We start from the raw sequence: 23,536 nt of genomic DNA on the forward strand, positions 1-23,536 counted from the left end.
GCTAATTGGTAAAGGTATTGTATGTATGAGGAAAGATCTAAGAATTGAAAAGACTCTGTCTATGCCTCAAGGGTTAAAGACGTGATACTGTATCTATCCCAAGAGAAAGTATTATTGTAATGTGAAAGTACATGTAGTACCTACGAGATGCTTAGTTGAATTAGTGAAACTTCATAACCCGTAGATGTAGATTTCAATATTCGATCCTTGTGTAGACATGCATTTATATTTGTGATGAAATAAAACTATTCAATAAGTATAAAGCTTTTTATTTGTTACATGGACTAGAACCTTACGGCATATGGATTGTTTAAAATCTAGTATAAAATTAATCGACGTTTGTGCATTATAAGCACAATATAAGTACAGAGGGCTTAGTACGAGTTTGCCATTCGATATCGACCACCGAAAGTTTTCGAAGTGAGATGCAGCAAACCAATCACATTGCGCTGTAGTTGTCGTTGTGTCTCACTGCGAATCGACCCGATAGTGAGATGAGAATATCAAAGTCGCACTACGCACACACAACAACATTTAAGGCACTGATATCACTATTAAATTCACTTGTACAAGACGAATAGCACCAATTCATTGAAGACATTGAAGTTACATTATATATAAGGCACACTTCCATATCATACTTTTAAAACAACGTGGATAGTCTGATAATGACTAATGCAGCACTTTAGACTTCACCAGCTACTAATAAAGGTAGACACTCCAAGGCTATAATATTCTATTGCTTATATAGACAGACTGCAAATAGTTCAGTCAAATAACAAAATTTAAAAATCCCACTTATTAAAACAGCCAAATGTAACAATGTGAACATAATTTGGACAAGAACTTAAGTACTAAGGTGTTTAGTTCATCGCACTCATATGTAACATCACGTATTGCTTTTTAAATGGTCTCGCTTTTGAATAACATTTGATATAAAAGTATTACGATCACAGGCTTATAACAAAACGAAACAAATTCCTGGTGAATGTAATAATATGCTATGACTTCTATTATCTACACTAGAAATACGGAAATGAGTCAACATATACAAATATATCAAAATGTTTTGTGTAAATAAAATCTAATAATATTGCACAAACTTTGGTTTATAAATAAAATACTGAGTTATTTTGTCAATTATTAAGTTTCTAATAATAAAAATAGTTAATATACCTATTAAATATGTCATTTCAATTCCATATTTTTTTAATATTTTGAAATATATATATAAACAGATAAAAAAATGACTTAAATTAAGCATTATATTGTTGATATTCTTCCTGAAAACGCGAGTGGCACCATCGAGTGGATAGTGTTGCTATGTTATTCGTATTTTTACCACAATGTATTTATGGAATTTAATATAAAATTCTGGTACTTAACGTTGCGATTTATTTATGTTGGTAACCTTTACGCAATATATTTTTAAAATTCGATTCTCAAACAAGTACTAAAATTAACATCTACTTTCTAAAAGCAAACGAAATAATGCGGGTACAATGCTTTGTACATAATTATTAAATGCAGGTTTATCAAGCAACTATTTGTAAGCTTAACACGAAAATAAGGCGAGTCGTTTGCCATGGGAATTATCACACAATAACGATTTCTTTTCATATGGCAAGAATAATTAAACCCAGTATAAATGAAAAAATATAAATTATGAAACTTAAAAATAAACAAATCTATTTTTTGATCTATTGTGATTATTTTATGAACTATATTTCTAATGTACTTATTACGTTATGATTTTTGTAAAAGTTGTAAACCATCTAAAAACTGTACGAATTACACAATATACAAATGGCCATCATTGTAAAATAGGTTTAAGTAAATATTTAATTTTTTTGCAGGTTATTATTACCAAAAAAAAATCCGTGAGACTGGGATCATTCAGATTGTATGACTTTTCTGCCAAGGTTTTCTTACGATCATTTCTGGTACGCTTTTTTTTAATAAATATCGTACGAAACAAGGCGATATTTTTTACTTACTGACACTAGAATACCTAGCGTATTTTATAACAAAGTATCAAATCCATATGACAATATTATAAGCTTGTAGTCAAGTTGAAATTATGCATTTTCAAAGCGTCGACTAGATTATTGTCCGACAAAAACTGTTTAAACGCGTCCAGTTTTTTGAAACAAATCGTCACGCAACAAGACTTCGCGTCGTTTTTACCGCAACAATTCTCTTTGCCACTTGAATCTACATTACAATCGTTCGAGTCGCCTTTACATGAACATTTTAAACTGTTAATTATTTCTGTACTAGACCCCTGAGGTATAGAAGGTTTATCCTCATCACATTCGTGAAGAGTGAAGACTCCTAAATCTTCCAAATTAGAGTTATTATGCCGCCTATGATAGTGCAGAAATGTATTGTGATTCGTATCAGTGGCCCGGCCACATCCTACGGCACATTTCATTTCTGCATGGTTACACTTGCAGTCTACACAAGAACATTTATCATCAGCGCAACCCTGTGCTTCTGTGGCACAATTCCTACATTCTCCTTGAGAAGGATCGCATTTACATTCAGAACAGGAACAAATTCCTGCATCAGCTGCTAACTGTTCTAATGCATTACGCTTAGCAATCTCTTTGCCGAATATATTCTCTGTACGGACGACGTACATATCAGAAGGAGGCTCATTATCAAATAACAATGTATCTTCTAATGCTAAATCAGTGTTAAACAATACAGAGTTGGCCGGATTTATTTCAATATTTTGCTGAACTTTACTTGGCGAAGGAGTATTAAGTGATCTTTCGTCGTCTTCTTTCAAAAAATCAATATTCGTATCTAAATTCCGAACCAATTCCGTATCATCAAAAATTTTGACTTGGGAATCTATCAGGTTCGCGGTACCATCTAAATCGAAAGAATTTTGTGATATAAGATTAGCTGTTGGAGCATTTTCTTGAGTTAAATCTATGTAACTTTGCATATGAGTAGGAACGAAAGTGGCAAGCGTAAATATGCTTTCGGGTGTTTTTTCTTTAATACTAACTGGCGTTTCTGATATAGATGCAGCTAAAGCGCTTACATCAACCCACGGCGCTTGCACTTCCACTTCATTAGCCAGTGCTAATTGCATAGCTTTAGGTTTCACTTTGTCATCATTCACATCAATGGTCGTATCAAAATCGCAAATATTAGCCCACGTTCCTATATTTTTCTTATCTACTTTGAAAGGTGCTATGTTATCGAACGTTGTTAAATCGTATTCTACGGTATTAGGTTCAAGTTTAGTATTGTTAGTGGCATTATCAAATAGCAATTCTGTTATGTCGACGTTATTAGTTATATTAACTCTACTTATATCTTCTAGGCTGCCGTGTGTGGAGTTTGATTCTGTTGTGATTTTACCGAACGATTCCAAGAGGCCATCCCAGTTGGTCCAATCTTGGACTTCTTTCGTTGGACTGGGTTTGGGAACGCTTACGATTGGCTCGCTAACGTTTACGATGGAGTCGCTGCTGAACTGCAAATCGGAAAAAAAATGTGAGGCACATCTTGAAACATCTATTCGATCCTTTGGATACCAAAATCTGTATTGATCACGACATAAATTTGGTAAATATATAAATATGAACCGAGTCCATAACGAAGCTACTAAATTTAATAGGTTTTATTTACAAAAATAATGATTTTGAGAAACCCGCAAGCTCAGATGGCCTACAATTCCATACATTAAACGCACACCCACCTTTTTAGTAAACAACTACTGTCCATCCTAATGGTATGATAGGAGATAATTCTTTTATCATTAAGTTCACTATATCTTATGTATTTACTATATTCTAGTTTAATCACTACATAATATAAAACAGAGTTGTCCTCCGCGCTTGTCTATTTCTAAGCATTCTTTCAAACCAAGCAACGGGTTTGGGTGTGAAGCCAGGCCGGGTCGCTGAAATATAGATAAACTGACCTGCTTGAAGCTCAGCGTGACAGTCGTGGGCGGCGGCAGTCGCGTCGAGTGAGTTCGCGCATGCGCCTTCAGGTGATGCGACGCCGTGAACGATTTCCCGCAACCCTCTGTTCGGCATCTGCACATATAATCATTCAATACAACATTGCCTTCAGGGTTGAAGTTGCTTCTTGCTTGTTGCTTGTTGCGCGTCATCAATGTTCGCATAGGCAGGAGTGGACAAATTTTCCATACTTATTAGGAAAAATATCAGCAGAAGCAGGTCATTGTTATGGATACGTGGTGTGTTGTGCTACCTTTTAAAATCGACTTTATCTTTAGTCATACTATTATTATAAAGATTTAAGAGTTTGTGAGTGTGTGACTTTGTGATATTGTATGTTTGAGGCGGGTAATCTTTGAAACTACCAAAAATTCTTTCACCATTAGAATGATACATTATCCAATATTGTTATAGGCTATATTTTATCTCAAAATTCTCACGGGAGCGAAGCCCCGGGCAACATCTAGTTATATATATTTTTTATGACCTCGGTGGTGCAGTGGTAAAGTACTTGTCTCTGAACTGAAAGGTCCCGGGTTCGATCCCCGGTCGGATCATGATGGAAAATTATCTTTTTCTGATTGGCCCAGATCTTGGATGTTTATCTATACACGTATTTGTCATAAAATATAGTGTCGTTGAGTTAGTATCCCATAACACAACTTACTTTAGGTCTAGCTCAATCTGTGTGATTTGTCCTAATATATTTATTATCATTATTATTTATATAGTTACGGCTAAACCCCAAAGCGCTGTTTAGCTACCTACCTACGGCACCTAGATTAAGCTAGAACAACAGCTAGACCGAGTTGCAGCCGATCTCAGTCACACCTAGGTGTGTATTCTCACTATTATACAAGTGATTTTGACATTTGGAAAAAAGTATCTGATATGTATAGACATAAGTCTATCGAGACAATTTTTTCCATCAGAAAACTATTGGTCATTCTTAGAGCATTACTATCGCCGCAGCTGCGCTGTCATTATAGTGTATTTAAATTTAAATAATAATAATTTATTTAAATATTCAACCTTAAAATAATTAATATGGTCGTCCAAATCAAAAGGTGCCTTATAGCGGCTGGCACTTAGGTCATTTTTGCCGTTGTTCCAATACAAAAACAACGGCAATAATGGCGTAAGTGCCGAGCGCCATAAGGTCCATTTCGATTTGGACGACCACATATAAACTGGTGTGAAGTCTATTTTACGAATGATTGATTTTGGAAATGATTCCTTTCTCAAGGAAATTGACGGATCGTAATGACAGCGCGACCGCTGCGGTCGAAACGCTGTAGGAACCGTGTCTACGTACGGAACCCCCAAAACGCTACTAACTTGTACGGCCTCTCCTGTGTGTGTGTTCGTATGTGTTTCTTCAGATCGCTGAGTGTGGTGAAGAACTTTGAGCAACCGTCCGCTTTACAGTTGAAAGTGTCCCCGCTGTGGAGTCTTTGGTGAGCTCGCAATCTGAAAAAAAAAATCGAAATAAAATCTCAAAAGCTATTATCAATAAAAAACATATATAAAGTACAAAATATAACCTTAGGGCTGGAATTTTCAGCAGTCATTTCTTAGCGGACGTCTGCTAGTCGCAATCCTGAGACTTTCCTGACATTTTTTCATCATTTCGTGTAGCGTTTTTCGCTTTTATGGACCCAAACCCTGGGCGCAACTAATACACATTATTCTCATACACACATCCATCAAAACGCTAGCCATAAAAAACTATTACCCAACAGCTACGACCAAAGCTTGCCAAAGACATAAGTCATGTTTCATGTTTGACATATTATCGTAGTGTTACACAACAGGTGTGACATGTCGCTAGCCAAAAACTTTTTTTTAACATTGGACAAGCGTGAGTCGGTATCTTAATAAAATCGCACGAAGTCCGTTAATTGAAATATTGAGTTAAATGAACAATACTCAAAGGACCACAGTAAGCACTGAGCTAGTACTATCACAACACAGACACAAACAAAGAAACGGACATATCATACCCAAAACCGCAGACAAATATGTATAATCACAGATACAAATATTGGGCCGCGCTGTGAATCGAACCCGGGACCTCTAGAAAGCGGACGGATGTGGTAACCAGTGCGCCAAGGATTTTAATCATAATCATTTAATCGAAATGTAGTTTTTGACACTAGCTTTTATTTTCGTCACCTTATTGTATTGAGAAATCATGTCCATGTCATTTAATCCGTAGGGAAGTTCCTTTGTTGGGAGCCGATCTTGGATGCATCATTTAAGTCATGCTTATCTTACTGTACGCGTTGTATATTCTAATATTTACAATAATAATAATAATATTTACTATTTGAGTAGTTGCGTAAAAACATTTTAAAAACACATTCTAACATATCAACAATATCGAAAACAAATGCCAAAGCGTTTTAATATTTATTACTCACGATATAGAAGCTACGATAGCACGTGCACAATTTCGACAGACGATATATAGTTTTTAGAAGAACATAAAATAGGATTTGGCATGTTCCCAGACATCTTGAACAGCAGTCACTAAATTTGTATGAAAAATGTAAAAATATTACCACTACTTAACTGGCTACAAGTCTGTTTACCCACATTAGTAAGAATTTTGTATGTGAAATTAGCATGAAGCGTTGGTGGTGTAATGGCTAAGACCCATAAGGTTACAGGTTCGAATACTACTCGTGCCACACGAGTTTGTATACCAATCTGACTCATGTATAGTACACCTCATGTATTTATAGTGCCAAAAAAGTCGTTGTGTGTGTTTCTTTCCACGTAACGACCAAGACCCTCAGCCATGAGGAATAAGAGTATGAAAAATAAATAAGAAAGCTTCCTATTACTATTACAAATGTGAAAGTTTGGATATAACTGATGTTATGTGTGAAAATAATTGTTTCTGGTGAATTATGGTACACCTGCGAGTTTTCTATTCATTAAATTTATATTCTTCTTAGCCGCTTCCATCCTTCTCATTGCAATCCTAACTAATATTATAAATGCGAAAATAAGTTTGTTTGTTACCTATTCACGCTCTATCTACTCAATCAATATTCTTGAAATTTTGCAAACTTTTACCCGTATGGAGAAGGACCTTCCATCCCAAAAAAAAATACTGTTCCTGTAGGAAATTCACGAGGGCGCAGCCGCGGGCATAAGCTAGTACTTACATAAACTACATTTTAAACTCTATTATACACATTTAGTAAGTATATCTATGTAATTCACACAAAACTAACCTGTATAGTGTATTAAATGCCTTTCTGCAGGTACCAATAGTGCAAGCGAACGGTTTTGCTTTCGTGTGGGCTCGGAGGTGTATTTTCAGACTGTATGATGTGAGAAAGGCCTTATTGCATGTCTGTATATTGCATTTGAACCTATATTCACCTGTGAATAGAAAAAAAAATTATATAATTGACTTTTTTACAGATGTGATTGTAAAAATGCGGTATATGGTTTCTGCCCTTAAATAGGACGTCATCATGTCGTACGATGCGAAGTTATTATATATATAGCTTTCCTAAAGAGGGCTGACATCAGGTAGGTGGCCGGTCGTAAACTCACAACCAAATCGACAAATTTTTAAGATTTTTGTTTAGACACACCCTGGGCTTTCGTGACGTCACAGCCGAAAAGCGACCTAAAACTAGGAACCGGCGGGACGATAGACAAAATTTGAAAACAGTTTTCATAGACCACCACTTGCTAACACAAAAACAACATGAGGATATAATTCTAGAAGCACAAGAGACTTCGCGATTTTATTTTTACAATAATATATATTTAAAAAGTATAGTAAGGTATTATTTAATTAATTAATTAATTATAATTAATTAATAATGAAATAGATTCATCAAGTATATTGCAATTTTTTTAAACAGGAATCTTATTTTAATAGCTCCTTAGTAAATGTTATATGTGCTATGGAACCGAGGTTAGTTGACAAATCCACATACTATGTATTCCAGACATAAAATATGCAGACATAACAGTAGTATTCCTTTTTATATAACTCAATTTTATTTAGAAGTATTAAAAATAAGATTCGGTAGGTATAATCCTTTCGTTCACTGAAGTAAAAATATTTTTTGTAGTCTAAGCTTGTATTTATAAATTACGGGAGCGAAGCCCCGGGACTTGGCTCCCGTGGGAATTTTGAGAAATAATATAGCCTAAAGCAATGTTGGTTAATGTACCTTTATAATGGTGAAAGACTTTTTGAAATCGGTTCGGTAGTTTCGGAGATTACCCGCCTCGAACATACAAACTCACAAACGCTTACCACTTATAATTATAGTATAGATAAAATAGGTTATAAAGGCCCCATTTTACATATATGTGCCCCTCTCCTATAGCTGGTGCCCTCGTGTTTTCGTATGTCAATAGATAAATATTTTTTGTCATCCATACATTAACATGTGAGCTGTAATTTGTATTGTCAATAGAGAATGGAATACTTCTGTAATACAATTTTGTTACATTAAATTGTTGATTTGTTATATCTGTCAAATTCACAGGTTATATGTAAGTGGAAATTTTAAAAATGCCTTACAAAATATCTAGTTACTAATATCTACAGGAAATTCGAAAGAAAAAAGCTCACACTCTTCATAGTCGTGTTCCTCATGACTGAGGACCATGGTCATTACATGGAATGAAACACATACTGTTGTATACTTTCTTGGCAGTATTAAAGGAGTGGTTTGTAACTGCCTTCTCCATTACACACACAAGTTGATAATCAAGCAGAGTGCAGGTTTCCTCATGATGTTTTTCTTCACCAGATGCAAGTTGTGGTCTTTGAAATGATCACTATACATGAGTCAGATTGGTAAACAAACTCATGTGGCACAAGTAGGATGGGTCCTTACCACCTGGGGCCTTACAGTCCACAGGCACGCATCCTAAGCATTACACAACCACCGCATCGGATAGATTAAAAATATAGGTTTTGAATTATTATTAGAATTATCTATTCTGTTTAATGGTTCAGGGACTCCTTTGCATTTATCGGATGGGTGATTCATCCTCCCTTTTCAGGACCATTACCCTACTATATTGATGAAATATCATTCTTTTTCACCTTTATGTGTTTTCATGTGTGTCCGTAGATTTCCCACTGTACTGTATGTCCTCTCGCACCCATCGTATTCGCATTTGTACCTTGCATTGATGTCATCTTGTTTTCTTTTCGTGTCCATATTGGCATCGTCAAATGTAGACTTTGGCATGTCTGATAGTTGGTCATTGTGACTGGAATTGCAAGAATATTATTGTGTATATTTTTTGGAATTCAATCAAAAATATAACTGAAATATACTATTACAATTAATAAAACTGTAACACGTAATTTTTATTAATAGGTATTTTTAAATAGAAGAGTTTGTTATGACCCTCTATCAAATTTATTATTGGTAGGTATTCAAAGTTTTGCAGTATTAATAACTGGCTTTTGCAGTATTAAAATACTGAAAGTCATAAATATGCATGCCAAGCAATGTGGCACACCAGATGGCTGGAAACTGATCAGCTCGATCTTTTATTGAAAGTTCTTTTTGTTTGGTTAATTATACATATTTTTTTTTTCCTTTCATCAGCACTTGATCACAATCATAATATGTTTCAGTATACCTTTTGACCATGTACTTTATTGTGTACTTACATTGTTATATTACTGATAAAAAATTATACATAAATTTATATTTAAACAATAGTAAGCCCTTCTGGCATAATAGGTGAATGAGTTTCTTTCGGCATTTCTTCTCAGAATTGATTGTTCTGAAATACTAGTAGTTTGTAGCTTTGGTAAATATCATTTAATTTAGAATATGCCTGTGAAGACCTAATTTCTGAATAAATGATTTGATTTTGATTATGACTTTCAGATTTCGGGATAGCCTTCCTCACAGCTACAGCAGCAACGTCCTCAAACCTACATAAGGAACTGTTTCAAATCAGATCTGTAAAGTTCCAGGTTTAAACAAACGTCTATAATATGAATAAGTAGGTAGGTATATTAGTGTATGAGTAGTGTAAAATTCGAGAAAATAATTATATCAATGTAATCTGTACCTAATATAGAGTATAAGTATCATATAGCACACAAGTAGAGTAACAAGAAATAGATTTTCATTTAAATATTCTAGTTTGTCTCATATTACTAGAATTCATTAATAAATAAAAAAAGCAACACACACTTGTGTAACAAACGACAAGGTTAGGTTCCTGTCATGTTTCTATCAAATTAAATTAGAAATAAAGAATTTATAGGCGAAAGGATACCAAAAACATGAAAGATAATACCTTTGACATCTTGATGAAGTCAATACAAAATGTTAAGTATGGGCGGTTATGTGTGGTTACAAATATTTTAAGTATCAGTTACCTCCTGCCACTCTACCGTATTCCTTACAGAACACAAAATTAGGATATTTGCAACGCATCATGATGGTAATGTACCAAAATAGAATGCCCAAAAATGAAATTACACGAAAAAGACCACTATATGGAACTACATTAGTGCGAGCGAGACAGACATATATTGACAAACAGGTGATTATTATACATCGTAAGACGAGAAAAATCTCCGTAATTCAATACAATATCACATTCTTGTTACGTAACATTCATGAAAGTATAAAAGATAGTAATTTTAAAATACAAACCCCAAAGCTTTCTCGAGATAAGCTTATGTCTGCGACAAACTTCCAGACACTCGGTTTCGGTATAAGTGGAGAACTTCTCCTATATCTTCTAAGGTGCGGCCAAACTTCATGTGTTTATTATTAAAAGCTTATAATTCAATTAAATTCACAACTAAAATAAGTATTACGATACATGTTTTTATTTTGTTTTGTATAAAGTTAGGTTAGATTAGCCGCTGTCTGTCACTTTCAGCCATATTTGTTTTTGTGATACGATACGATAGTGATGTTAATCACGAAATTGCAACAATCGAAACATCGGGAAATTAATCGGTAAGAATAACTCAATTTTCATTGGTCACGTAGATGGCGCCAAAATTCAAACAACCGTAGAGAGAATGTCATGAATTCGTGATCGAGGAGAGGTAAGTAGGCGCCCGCACTGAGGACTCCCGGCTGAACTCCCGTTATAATGAACACCACTTGTTGTCTGTGCGGGCAGTGCGTCGACCGCACGCCCTTCCAATCACGCGAATGTATCATCTTCACATTCGGAGAAAATTTCGCATATAAATCTGTGACACAAAATAAGTTATTATTAAATATCAGTTTTTAATTTGAGTTGTACAAAATGCTTCCAAGAAGTTTATCGTTTTATATTTACTCGGTAAGTTAACTGTCAATTTTATTAATTTTAAGTACAAGTACTAAGTGCTTTTATAATGAAATGTAAACAAATCGATAAAGAATTAAAGTGAAAATATGCTCCAATAAGCTCAATTATTATTTTAAAACTAAAGGAGAGGGAATCATAAAAACAAAACTCTTATAATAAATTGCCGATTGAAGCAAATATGTGCTCAAGATATAGGTACCTACTACCTAGGTATTCTATTTACTTATTATGAAATACCTTTTAGCCATTCTTTCGGTTCTAAACGTTTTATTTTAGTTTATATACTTCTAACTATATTGACAAAAAATAGATTTAGATCTTTCAAAGGTTCAATTATAATTTTGTTATATATATATAGCTCGGTGTTTTTTTTAATACATATAGCACCTGTGATGAATGAGCCATTACTTCGTTTATTAAAAATTAAAAGGACAGTCAGACATTAAATTCGAAATAGCTACAACTATTTATAAAATATAATATTGAAAACAGATGTGCAACAAAAACAATTAAAATCGACGTAAAGTGAAATTTCGGTAATCCATTTACCTACTTGTGTATTGATTCGCACAATTCCTATCTTATAAATTGCATACTTATTTGTATAAATATGTAATGTAAGTTACCATTTTTTAAGTAATAAGATGACCAAATAAAATAAACAACTTACCTACACTAGTAAATTACTTGAAAAAAAAATAATAAAAAACAGTCAATTTATGCTTAAAAATATATACTTACCTACTGCGCAAAATAAATTACATTTGGCCATTTTCTGCTAGCCCATTCGTTCCAACAAGGCCCATTATTGTAATATATAAGACCTATATTAATAATAAAAATTTAACTCCCAAAGCATGGTCGACTGACTCATTGCCCATGCATTCAGAACGAGCAGACCGTTCAAAGAGATAGGTAAAAAAGGCTTGAAACAGTGGGTGAAGTTTATCTTCCAGTTTACTGTTAGTACCGGCACCCATTCGCTCTAAACGCATTAACGTGTCATTAGTTTAAGGTTGCTGACCGCCAACTTGCTCCATATTCACGCGATAAACGGATGAAGTGGCTTGGGCACTCGATTTGTAACATAAAATGGGTTACTAAAGTATTTGTTAATTATGTCCTTATATGTTTCGTCTAATTTGCGAGTCTGAGTCACATTTCGCACTAATACAACATCATTGAACCACATAAAACCAGTTCTGTAACAGTTCATATAAATAAATGTATGAAGATATAAAGTTTGTAATAAAATTACATTTTTACAAATGTGTACCTGTGTATATATCTATGTAAAATGTAGGTAATACCAGGTAATATAGTTTTAATATTTGTAAATTGCTAAAGATAAAATAGTTTGTAAAATAAAATAAAAAAAACAAATACCTAGGTAGGAACTTTAAATTCAGGTAAAAAAAATTATACCTACTTGTAAATTAGATGTTACTTTCTAGATATCTAGAAAGTAACTTTGTGAATAAACTTACTAGTGACTCAACGTAAAGGTGAGGTAAAACATCGCAAAGTGAAGTTACTCAAGCTTTCTTTACTTTGAATACTTAATTATCGATTAAAGATCTACGCGGAAATAAAGTAAATGTCGTCCAAGAACGTGCTACTCATACAATAACCTCAAGAGACCGCTAAGCACTTTCGCTGCTTTTTCTTTATGTAAATTTCACTTTTGTATTTTATTCCTTGTGTCCACAGAGACTCTCGATAGGAGTCATAATATTTATAAACGTCCCCAATGATTCGCATTACAATAACTGTTGCATGGTTGGATGCTAATGAGTACGGAAACTAATGCCAATTTAATTTAATATGTACTTTCAAATACTTATATTAATTTATATTATGCATACAAGGCAATCACTATATTTTTTGTGAAATAAAAGATGCCTATACGAGACAAAACTAAAAGACTACTCTGCAAATGCAAAGAGAAATCTAGTGTTTTAGATGTTTTAGGCCTGTAGGTCAGCGATAAAATTACTTTGTATAAAACAAGTCAACATGCACCTGACACCATCGGCCTATAGAGACAGTTCAACGACTTGTATATATAAATGACCTAGAAATCCGTCACAGGCGCTTTCTTCGTCGGGGTCTTATGGATTCGCAACGCATCCGAATTTTGCCATGTTACTTCCGGTCTTATAATATAGGCAGAATGTGAATACTTATGCGATGTATGAATAATAAACTTATTTTTTAAAATTTTAAGTAAATAATTCTAATTATGTGGCATCTATGACATAACGGTGGTTCACCTATGACGGACCTCATGGGAAAAAGTTGAGATTTTTTAGCATGTTTTATAATTCAAAAACTTACAATGAATGTAATTTTTACTTTTACTATCATTTTACAACTCACTATAACATTTATAATTTATAAAACATAGTCGTATTTCTTGATGAGATAAGAAGGTATACCTATACCTATTTGGGCCTATACCTAATACCTACCTATTTGGGCCTCAATTATTTAAACATCAAAGGGGAGGTATTTTTGTTGTCAAAGATGGTCCGAGTTAGTCGTTAAGGGAACTGTGTCAATCGGCCATGGCACACATACCACCCATTGCGTCCAGTCCAGTCATGATCCATCATCAATTTTATGAAATAAGTACCTAGAGAATATTATATCAACTTATGCTGATGATAGGGTCGTAATGTTTAAAATATCCTAGGCATAATCATAGTAATAATTTAATTTTTTAAATATAAAAATCTATCTATCTGCTTATTGATAAATAGTATGTGATATTGTATGTGTGTAGAATTTTAAGCTTTTAAGCCTTAGACACGATAGTTTTTTTTTTTAATTTCATAAACAAATCTTTATGTATTACAATTATTAGACGCAAACAAATACAATCCTACTACAATACAATTTATTGTATATTGCTTCCAGGTATTGGTAGCATGCTGCGTTGCTGATTGCGGTCCGCGGTTGAAATATGCTTGGGGCGATGCACTTCAAGGCACAGATTGTCCTGGTCCAGACGGAACACCTTATCCTAGGTATTATTCAGTATTTTTATTTAAGTTTTTAATATATTTAATCTTTTTTTAAATTCGTTTTTTCATTCGTAAAATGTCAAAAAAAAATCGGTTATAGTCAGTTATCGATGTTACTACGTACCTAAAAGTGATACTCGTATTTATTCAACTTCGGTGTCCTATAAACATATAACTAAAATGGAAGCAAGTAACTAACAAATTATATAAGTAATTCATAATTTATCAACAATAATATATGTACTATAAGATCTACTTAAGTAAGTACTTACCTACTTCGTCATGTCGAAGCAACCGTGGCGCGTCGTGTTCTTATTCACTGTCATTATCACGAATTGTTTACCATACAATGAAACTAACTTCCCGGCGAAGCTCCTTTTGGGGTCGCTTTGATTCTCGTGAGAATTTCCCTTTTTTCTTTTAAACACGAGAGAGATGTACTCTTCTTTATCTATTTCTTTTACTTTTATTAAATAGCAATATAATTCTAATCTTGTCAAGAAAATACGGATTTTTTATAAATTTTTACAAAGCTTTTATTGCAGAAGTAGAATCACAGAGAATTAATAACAATTTTCCTAATCTAACGTAAGTTTGTATGTTCGGGTGGATTTTTTTCATTTTCATTACTTAGTATGTCCGATGTACTTACATACATTTATATTTTAAAATAGTCTGATAATGGCAATATCAACAAAAATAAGGGTTTGTAGTTTCAATTTGACCAAAGTATTATTGATGAGCTTTTCAAATCATCAAATAATAATAAAAATATGTTCTCAGTACATTTTAGTAGTTTGCAGAGTTGCCACTCATTAGATAACATATTCATTCGTGGCCTGTATTCCGTATATAAGGTTACGAATCGAATAGTTAGTAATCGAGTCGAATCAATAATCGGCTAAAGAACGGAAATGTCCCAACACCAAAGCCTCGTATTACATCGTAAAATACAACCCACTATTGTGTATGGCTAAAGTTCGTACCAGACAAAAACACATATACAGATTAGTGTAAAGAGAGACAGAGATGGAGCGTTACAAAGTACATTGGCAGATAATGCTCGGAATCATCCGGTTAGTGTCGGTAGAGTTCGGTTTTGTCCAGAGCGCTGAGTATGCGAGCTTGGTTAATGTCAGTCTCGCCATATTGTCGAAGAAAATAATTGGTTTCCATTTTATTTAAAGTTGAATAATGATTTATTACTGGTGTTGACATTGGATATAAACGATATTACGATTGCCTTTATAATATCAGTCAGTTCTAGTAAATATTATATACTTAACTTCGTAAAAATGTCGTCAAATGACCTTGATGTGGACAAAGAAGAGTTTTACCGGCGATTATACGCTTCCTACAGTCGTAAACATTTGAACACGTTTTTATTAACTCCAGCAAGATATCTTCAGCTTATTGAAGAAGTAAAGAAAGCGAAAACTAAAGTAAAGAAGACGCCAGAAGATTATCGCCGAGTGAAACGTTTCGATATTATTCAGACACCCGATGGTGAAAGACTGTATTCAAAAGTCAAGCCTGGGCAAGAGTTGAAGCAAATTTTCGTGAACACAGAAGAAATGTACGATATTATCCGTGACTACCACCTGCGATTGGGTCACGCTGGAAGATCTCGAATGATGGTGGCGCTAAAAAAGAAGTATAGAAATGTAACCGCAGAAATTGTTTTAGTATATCTAGCATTATGTACATCATGTAAAGAGAAAAAAGTAAAACTAATACGAACGCCAACTAAAAAAAATGATCAAACTTTGGATTTTAATGACGACGATCCGCTCGAGACTGATTCTTATTCCACGAGACGCATCGAGATGAATGTAACTGATGGAAGTATAATTAAAGAATTCGATAAACAAGACATTTCGAATACGTGGTCCCACCCTGAATTATATTCTAGAGGACAAGTTGATATTTTAAACGTAACAAACGATTCTAATGAAGAGTTCAATTACATGATGGTCTATAGAGAGTACATTAGCAAATTCATTCACTTAAAACCATTAAAAGCTGTTAGTGTACAGGAAGTTTCCGATACACTCTTAGATATTTTCTTAGTGTTTGGTGCACCAAACATTTTACAGTCCAAAAATGGTATTTCTATTGTTACTAAGATTTGTAGAAAGATATCAAAGTTATGTCCAGATATAAAAGTAGTGGTGGGAGATGGGGAATTTTCGAAAGACGCTTTCAATGGAAAATCGAATGAGGATATTTTAAGAAAATTAAATGATTGGCTTTCACTAAGCCATAGTACTTCCTGGCAGCAGGGTTTGAAATATGTTCAATATTCACTTAATTCTAAATTTAACGAAATCCTTTGCAAAACGCCAAATGAAATGGTTTTTGTTAAAAATCCGCGTAAAGGAGTAGCTTCACTGATGGCCAAATCTATATATGATGACCTGGTAACTGAAAATGAATTCAAGGAAATTTTGGAAGAACATGAAGAACAAGGGTGTTCTGTTCCTAAAAAACTGAAGATGGAAGAATCATTGGTACTTCCTACAGAATTTATAAAGAAAGAAGCAGATTCAGATGGAATTGACAAATTAGACCCTTCTGATGATGATTCGCTGTCATAATTCTAATAAATCTAATTTGTTAGATTATGCATTCTTAACTTAATTCAGTCCTATATATATATATATACATACATACGTACACATATACATACATAGATATATACATACATACATACATATATACAAGATAATATTTTATTTACTAATAAAGTACCTACCTATGTAATTCTTTTATTGATTGTTTTATTATGGAAAATTATAAATCACATATCTTTAAACCAGCAGTTCCTTGTTGAACGGGGTTAACTGGTTTTCATTAAGTAGTTACTTATATATATCTTTAAAACAAAACAAAATAGGAGCTTTATTACAATAAGCCTAAGAGCTACTAATATACCTAATTCTGTTTTGTCCCGAAAAGCAAGTAATTTTCAATGGGCAAAGCTGCTTTTACTGACAATTGGTAAAGTCGTAAAAACATAATAACCAATCATTTCCCGTTACACGAGATTTACCCATTTCAAGTGTAATTTTATAGTGCTCATGTGAATATTCCCAAGACCGCAATCGAATGGCATCGAAGCAATTTAGTTTTTACAAAATAATGAATGTTTTTCTAATGAATACATTTAATAGATTTTTGTTTTTTATTGTGAAATATTATAAAAATAATAGCTACTAGCTTGCTACTAGTTATCAATAATAGATTTACCTACATACCTATCACTATTCGAGACGATTTAGGATGAATTTCACGAGCGTTTGGAACTAATGCCGCGGGCTGTCATTAGTACCTACCTATTTATTAAATTGTACCATACACAGTAATCAATATAATTATCCTACTTTTTAAATAAGTACTGGTAAATTGTTAATATTATACATGTTTAATTAAAAAAAAATGATTGTTTATTTAAAAAAAAAATGCGACATTACTTAATGAAACGCTACACGCCGCGATCAAACGGTCGTGAAATTCACCCTTTTCAAGGGTAAATTACTGCCTAGGTATTTATATTAAATAGATATGAGATCGATATAGGTAAGTAGGTACATATATTTTTCTGCAACATGCAATTTTATCAATATAATGTGACTGTGTGAATCAATATCATGTGTAACTATTATAATCAATACATACCTAGTATAAAACAAAGTCGCTTCCCGCTGTCTGTAACTATGCTTAGATCTTTAAAACTATGCAACGGATTTTGATGCGGGTTGTTTAATATAATAATGTGATTCCTGCGGAAGGTTTATGTGTAATTTACTATGGTTTTACGCGAGCGAAGCCGGTACGGGCCGCTAGTTATGAATATACCTAATTACGTAAAGGGTAATGGTTTAAATGTGTTTGTCACATTACAGGCACTTAGTGAATAGAGCACTGAAGACTGGTCCGTGGGGATCGAGCGCGAGGCAGGGCCGCGGGGCCAGGACTTTAGACCCAGCGCTGATGAGACGCGCGTTGTTGGACGCCCACGAAGGATACTCTGAAGGAAAGGCCAGGGTGCAATATGGCAACAGAACTGGTATGATAATGGTTTCGCCCAATAATTTCCTAGCTTATTCCTTTCTATAAATTTAAAAACGTAATTATATTATAGATAGGTAAGTACTAGATGTTTCTCGGGTTTCGCTCCCGTGGGAATTTTGAGATAAAATATAGCCCATAGTAATCTTGGATAATGTACCTTTCTAATGGTGAATGGATTTTTGAAATCGGTTCCGTAGTTTCGGAGATAACTCGCTTCAAACATACAAACTCACAAACGCTTACCTCTTTATAGTAGAGTACTTATACCTACTTAGATTACAAAAGTCTGCAATGCGCCACTGACCCGTATCGGTGTCCATGGGCTGGGGTGTTTGCTTACCATCAGGCGACCTGCATGCTCGTTTGCATAGTATACCATAAAAAAACAAAGTCCTCTGCGACATCTGTTCGCAATAAACTCAAAAACTACTGCACGGATTTTGTTATTCCCGTGTACCAAATTTCATAACAATCGGTCCAGTAGATAATGCGTGAAGAGGTAACAAACAAACTTTACTTTCGCATTTATTTGGGATCTCGTGTTTGTCAATTACCTAATGATAGTTCCATTAAATCACTATTGTTCATTACGTCACACATTTGTTTCGTGTTATCAGAAAAGTGGTCCAATTTTATCAATTGTAATTACTGTAATTATTGCTACAATAAAATGCAATGCATAAGTGTTTGAAATATTCACAATTTTTTACAAAAATATTATGTTCGCGAGGTGAATTTGTATGTTTGAGGCGGGTAATCTTCGAAGCTACTAAACAGATTTCAACAATTCTTTCACAATTATAAAGCTACATCATCAGAGATTGCTATAGGCATATATTTATTTTGAAATAAATTAGTTTTCAGCCATATCAATGAACACTTTTAAAGTAAGTTGAAAAAAAAGCGCTACCGAAAGTCTTTACGTGCGTTTGCTGGCCCTACTGTTGATTATACATGTATATAATGTACTACAAAAATATAGATTTTTAGTAGATACATAAAAAGTCCGCAACACTATTCATCTATCTTTTATAATTAAGTAACTATAAAAATTAAAAGGTGCATTTTGACAATTATTACTACACAAGCATATTAAACCTTATGATTACAAGTTATTTCATCATCAAGATAATTTCATGAAGATAAATTTTGTCCTTTACAGCATAGAAATTGGATGAATATATTCTGAAATATCGTGGAATTAAAAAATACGCACGCGTATCTATATATTGTTGAACACGGCACGCGCTGCCGTGTGAAGCCAAAAGGCTGTAACTTTGAAAAAGGTGTTTTGAGGTATTTGACATTAAGTATATTTGATATGTAAAAAAACATTGTAAAAAAGATTTGTATTCGCGAGGTCTACGTTCGCGGCGAACGTCTAGTTATTATAAAAATCAAATATATTGGTGTCACAATTTATCGTTATTGTTTTAATTGAAGCACCGACAAGCCGCTTAGTCTCCAGGGTGTCTACCATGAAACATAAACACGTAGTACTCCTTTATCATTAAAACGAGTTGACATGGGAATGGAATTGTGTTGGAAAATTTCAACTTTGTGAAACAAGTTGAATTTGGTCGTGTAACTTACAAGATGTGACACACTGAGGGTGGGTTTCACCCTCAACTTTGACGTCAAGTTTAACGTGCGCAGAATAACGCAAAGTACTTACGCTATTTTGTCTAAATTTTAGCGGCGCGCGCAGATGACGTTTAGACAAAATCGCGTTTGCGTTTTTCTGCGCACGATAAAGTTATCGTCAAAATTGTTCAAAGTTGCCGAGTTGTTGTAACTCAGCGTCAAATCAACTCGACGTCAGTGGCGTGCCGGTTAAAATCAACGTGAAACTAGCAACTTTGACTAGCTTAACTTGCTCAAGTTGAATATATAAATAAAAATAGAATTTTGTGAACTTATTTCCAGGTCGAGCCACTACTCTCCCAGGCCTATCTTCCACGTCCAACTCATGCGGGGGGTCCAGGTTATGTAGGACCCGGTACAACACCACAGCCCCTATGTATGGGGTGTCTCTGACCTCTGGTCAACCGGTCACTATAGTGCAAAAGTTCCCGGATTTGCTTCAGCAAGTCGTTTTTGAAGTTTGCGAGTAAGTGCTTTTTTTATTTCCGTTTATTTATTTGATGATTAGCTGTTGTGGTTCGCGGTTTCGGCCGCGGAAAAATGAAGCTTATATCTCTATTGTGTAGATATCAAACACAAAAAAAAAGTTTCTTAGTTGGGAAAAAGTTTTTTTTTCCAACGAAGAAAAATCATGATTTTTTTCAATTCCATGATTTTTTCACATTATACAGTTTTTTTGTGTGTGTGGAGTCTCTGTGTCGCCGATCGAACGCTGTCACGTCTAAATTGGTGGATAGATTTTGCTATCTATAAATATTGTTATCGATATACCTATTTAATTAAGTAGGTAGCTAAACACCCGAGGTCAAACATATTTTTTATCACCATTACATTTATGAAAATATTTTAAAACAATATAGATAACTTGTACATGGACTATGTACAGCCGACAGCACATCAACCTACCCAAATCCATTACAAACTCGGGTTCTTGCAGGGTATCTTCTGTAAGTAACCCTGTATAACATGTGTGTTAACACAACGACGTCCAGGTCGAGCTCGTGCTCGGTGGTGCGCGGGTCGTGCACGCAGACGTACGTGCCGTACCTGTTCCTGGTGCTGCCGCTGGGGCCCGTCACGCTCACCGGCCAGGACTACGTGCTGGTCGAGTCCGGCTGCGTGTGCCGCCCCGACCCGCTCATCTAGCGCCGATTGTTGTGACGGCTCCACACTGTCCGCGGAATAAGAGATTGCATTTCATTACTCACTGTGGTTGTCGTTACGATAGATACAATAGCACAATTTGTACAAGCTTTTAACTTTCAATGTAACTATGGATATCCCTACGTGCCTGTTTACGAACCGAAATTTTGTACACACGTTTAGTTTGGATGACAATGCATTATTATGATTATTATAAGCTTGATCTGATGGTGCACCCAGGGACGGCTACATGCATGTAGGGAACTCCTCAACGGTTTACTGCAAAGGCATGATTTTTTTATCACACATTGATTGCAATAAGATCTCTCGGCTGACAACAGTAAAAGCTTGTGTCAAAAAATCTTATTATTATTAGATCTGTCATAAGCGATCGTATGGAATGTGACACGAGTATAACAAATTTCTATTTGATACACTGCATTGGTACTACCGGTGGACATAACGTTAGATTTTCTATCGTATCTACTTCTTCAACTATATAGGACAGACTGAACTATATAGATTTTTTTTTTTAAATTTTTTACCGCATAAAATAATTAAAATATTATTATGTTATCAACGTAGGAGGTGAAGACTGTTCCGTTAGATAAGGTTTGAGGTTTATAAGAAAATAAATGAGTACTTACTTACATGGAATTTATCGGTATCCAAATAAAATATCCAATTCCAAGTTAAGTAATATCGTCATTACTTACTTATTTATATTTCACAATGAATCCACATTTAGTTAGGTATGTCTCTATGACACAAGACAACCTCTGCTCTTAGCAATCAAAATCATAATGGCCGAGTGTCTGCCTGCACGCGGCTGTCCCCGCCGTCCCCACTCTCGTGTGTCTGAGGTGGGGCGACACACGCGCAAGAATGACAGTTTCATTCAAAACAGTAACGATTTTCTGAAAGATACTTTTAAATTCCTTAAAATGAAGTGAAATACATTAAACAAATAATTAATAATTAAGTAAATTATTTATAATTATGAATGAATATATTGCAAGTTAACAATTATTTTGTAATAAATGAAATATTATTATTTTATGCGGTTTTAAAATTAATAAGTTGTCGTCATTTTTCTATGGGCTGGTTGGATAGGCTTCTTTTTGGGAAAAGTTTTCATACTTCAATGGAAAATAATAAATGTTTTTATGGATAAGAAATTCAAAAATTTAAGAAATATAATGTAATGTATCCATATAAAACATTTAATTCACCAGAACAATGAGATAGTTAAATAATTTAGTCGAATTTTTTAAACGATTTATCTTATTTTAACGAAATATTTTACTTATGCATTTATTTTTTAGTAGATTACTTTACCTAGCAAATGAAAATATGCGATGCAAAGATGTTGTTTATGGCCATCGTATTTTTTTTTAAATTTAATGTTGGTAAGCTTATTTTTGGCCATTTATGCGCAAATGAATTTATTGTAAAAGTGACGAATTTTGTGTTAGTTTAAGTAAAAATCAGTATTTATTGAGGGCATACTAATTGGGGAATTCAAAGAAAAAAATATGATAACGGGAATTTATTGGTATAATTTATTATTAAGGATTCGAAAGTATTTTGGTAACTGTAAAATCGCCGAAAAATCTAAAAAACGAATAACGAATTTGTCGGCCATTTTGTGGTGTTTTATGTTATAGACTGAATTTATATTGTTAATTTATTTTATAGATATTTATTCTTATAACAGAAACTGTTGTAATTTTCAATTATTTATCCAACGAAGCGAATTTTCTCTTATTTATTTAATGTGATTTTTGAATTTTCTAAAACAACGAATGTATGGAAGATGAATAAAATTTTGAGATACTTATTTATATTTATTTTTAATTAGTACTCTCGTGGTGTGTTTATCAATTTGAGAGAGGTACAAGGACTTTTTTTTACCTATCCCAAATTGTCAATCTTTTGATATACTTACACTTATCGTGTTTAGAAGTTTTGTCAATTACATGTTTTTCATTGATAATGTAGTGAAAACTACTGTGATATACCTTTTGACTATGTACATTATGTACTTTTATATATTATTAGAAAGAAAAAAAAAACATTGTAAGAAACAATAAGGATAGGCCGATCTGGCATGATAGGGACCAACACTGTTCAAATGACTTTCTTTCGGCATTTCTTCTCAGCAGTGCTCGTTCCGAAATGCCAGTAAATTGTAGCTTGTGAGAAATAACTACAAATATAAAGATTGACGAGAAAAATTGCCTGTGAAGGTCTAATTTCTGAATAAATGATTTGAATTTGAATTTTGTGAAAAAGAAAAATATTATAAAATACATCTATTTATAGACTTACAGG

General features: G+C 33.8%; 3 protein-coding genes and 1 long non-coding RNA gene across 6 annotated transcripts; 2 read left to right on the forward strand and 2 right to left on the reverse strand.

Moving 5' to 3' along the window:
- Nucleotides 1-253: 253 nt before the first annotated feature.
- Nucleotides 254-10,925, reverse strand: LOC128670808 (zinc finger and BTB domain-containing protein 24-like). Of its 3 annotated transcripts, none has more exons than XM_053746790.1 (6): nucleotides 10,661-10,925; nucleotides 9,079-9,248; nucleotides 7,232-7,382; nucleotides 5,325-5,456; nucleotides 3,944-4,061; nucleotides 254-3,493 (listed from the first exon to the last, which is right to left on the reverse strand). In XM_053746790.1, exons 2-6 carry the CDS (start codon nucleotides 9,224-9,226, stop codon nucleotides 2,054-2,056), a joined length of 1,989 nt encoding a protein of 662 aa, XP_053602765.1. In that variant the 5' UTR covers nucleotides 9,227-9,248; nucleotides 10,661-10,925; the 3' UTR covers nucleotides 254-2,053. The 3 variants fall into 3 exon arrangements, with proteins under 3 accessions (XP_053602765.1, XP_053602767.1, XP_053602766.1); XM_053746792.1 differs by lacking the exon at nucleotides 10,661-10,925 and adding an exon at nucleotides 10,381-10,453; XM_053746791.1 differs by lacking the exon at nucleotides 10,661-10,925 and adding an exon at nucleotides 10,299-10,442.
- Nucleotides 10,926-11,102: 177 nt separating this feature from the next.
- On the forward strand, nucleotides 11,103-23,044 carry LOC128670814 (uncharacterized). The gene is made up of 5 exons (XM_053746800.1): nucleotides 11,103-11,306; nucleotides 14,235-14,344; nucleotides 18,247-18,410; nucleotides 20,342-20,525; nucleotides 21,052-23,044. Exons 1-5 carry the CDS (start codon nucleotides 11,271-11,273, stop codon nucleotides 21,203-21,205), a joined length of 648 nt encoding a protein of 215 aa, XP_053602775.1. The 5' UTR covers nucleotides 11,103-11,270; the 3' UTR covers nucleotides 21,206-23,044.
- Nucleotides 14,597-17,030, forward strand: LOC128670810 (KRAB-A domain-containing protein 2-like). Its single transcript, XM_053746793.2, has one exon. It carries the CDS (start codon nucleotides 15,637-15,639, stop codon nucleotides 16,936-16,938), a length of 1,302 nt encoding a protein of 433 aa, XP_053602768.1. The 5' UTR covers nucleotides 14,597-15,636; the 3' UTR covers nucleotides 16,939-17,030.
- LOC128670815 (uncharacterized) lies at nucleotides 20,681-22,060 on the reverse strand. The gene is made up of 2 exons (XR_008404794.1): nucleotides 21,854-22,060; nucleotides 20,681-21,230 (listed from the first exon to the last, which is right to left on the reverse strand). It is a non-coding gene; the product is annotated as an uncharacterized LOC128670815 (long non-coding RNA).
- Nucleotides 23,045-23,536: the final 492 nt, after the last annotated feature.

The sequence above is a fragment of the Plodia interpunctella genome, chromosome 6, assembly GCF_027563975.2.
Source record: "Plodia interpunctella isolate USDA-ARS_2022_Savannah chromosome 6, ilPloInte3.2, whole genome shotgun sequence".
NCBI classification, from domain to species: domain Eukaryota; kingdom Metazoa; phylum Arthropoda; class Insecta; order Lepidoptera; family Pyralidae; genus Plodia; species Plodia interpunctella.

Bases quoted from the DNA above. Each gene is read 5' to 3' on its own strand.
- LOC128670810 (XM_053746793.2), top strand. From the start codon at position 15,637: ATGTCGTCAAATGACCTTGATGTGGACAAAGAAGAGTTTTACCGGCGA.
- LOC128670814 (XM_053746800.1), top strand. From the start codon at position 11,271: ATGCTTCCAAGAAGTTTATCGTTTTATATTTACTCG. The intron at 11,307-14,234 runs GTAAGTTAACTG...TATTGCTTCCAG, and splicing joins TATCGTTTTATATTTACTCG to GTATTGGTAGCATGCTGCGT. The intron at 14,345-18,246 runs GTATTATTCAGT...GTCACATTACAG, and splicing joins GACGGAACACCTTATCCTAG to GCACTTAGTGAATAGAGCAC.
- LOC128670808 (XM_053746790.1), bottom strand. From the start codon at position 9,226: ATGCCAAAGTCTACATTTGACGATGCCAATATGGACACGAAAAGAAAA. The intron at 5,457-7,231 runs GTTAGTTTTGTG...TTTTTTTTTCAG, and splicing joins GCATTTAATACACTATACAG to ATTGCGAGCTCACCAAAGAC. The intron at 4,062-5,324 runs GTTAGTAGCGTT...TTATATGTGCAG, and splicing joins ACACAGGAGAGGCCGTACAA to ATGCCGAACAGAGGGTTGCG.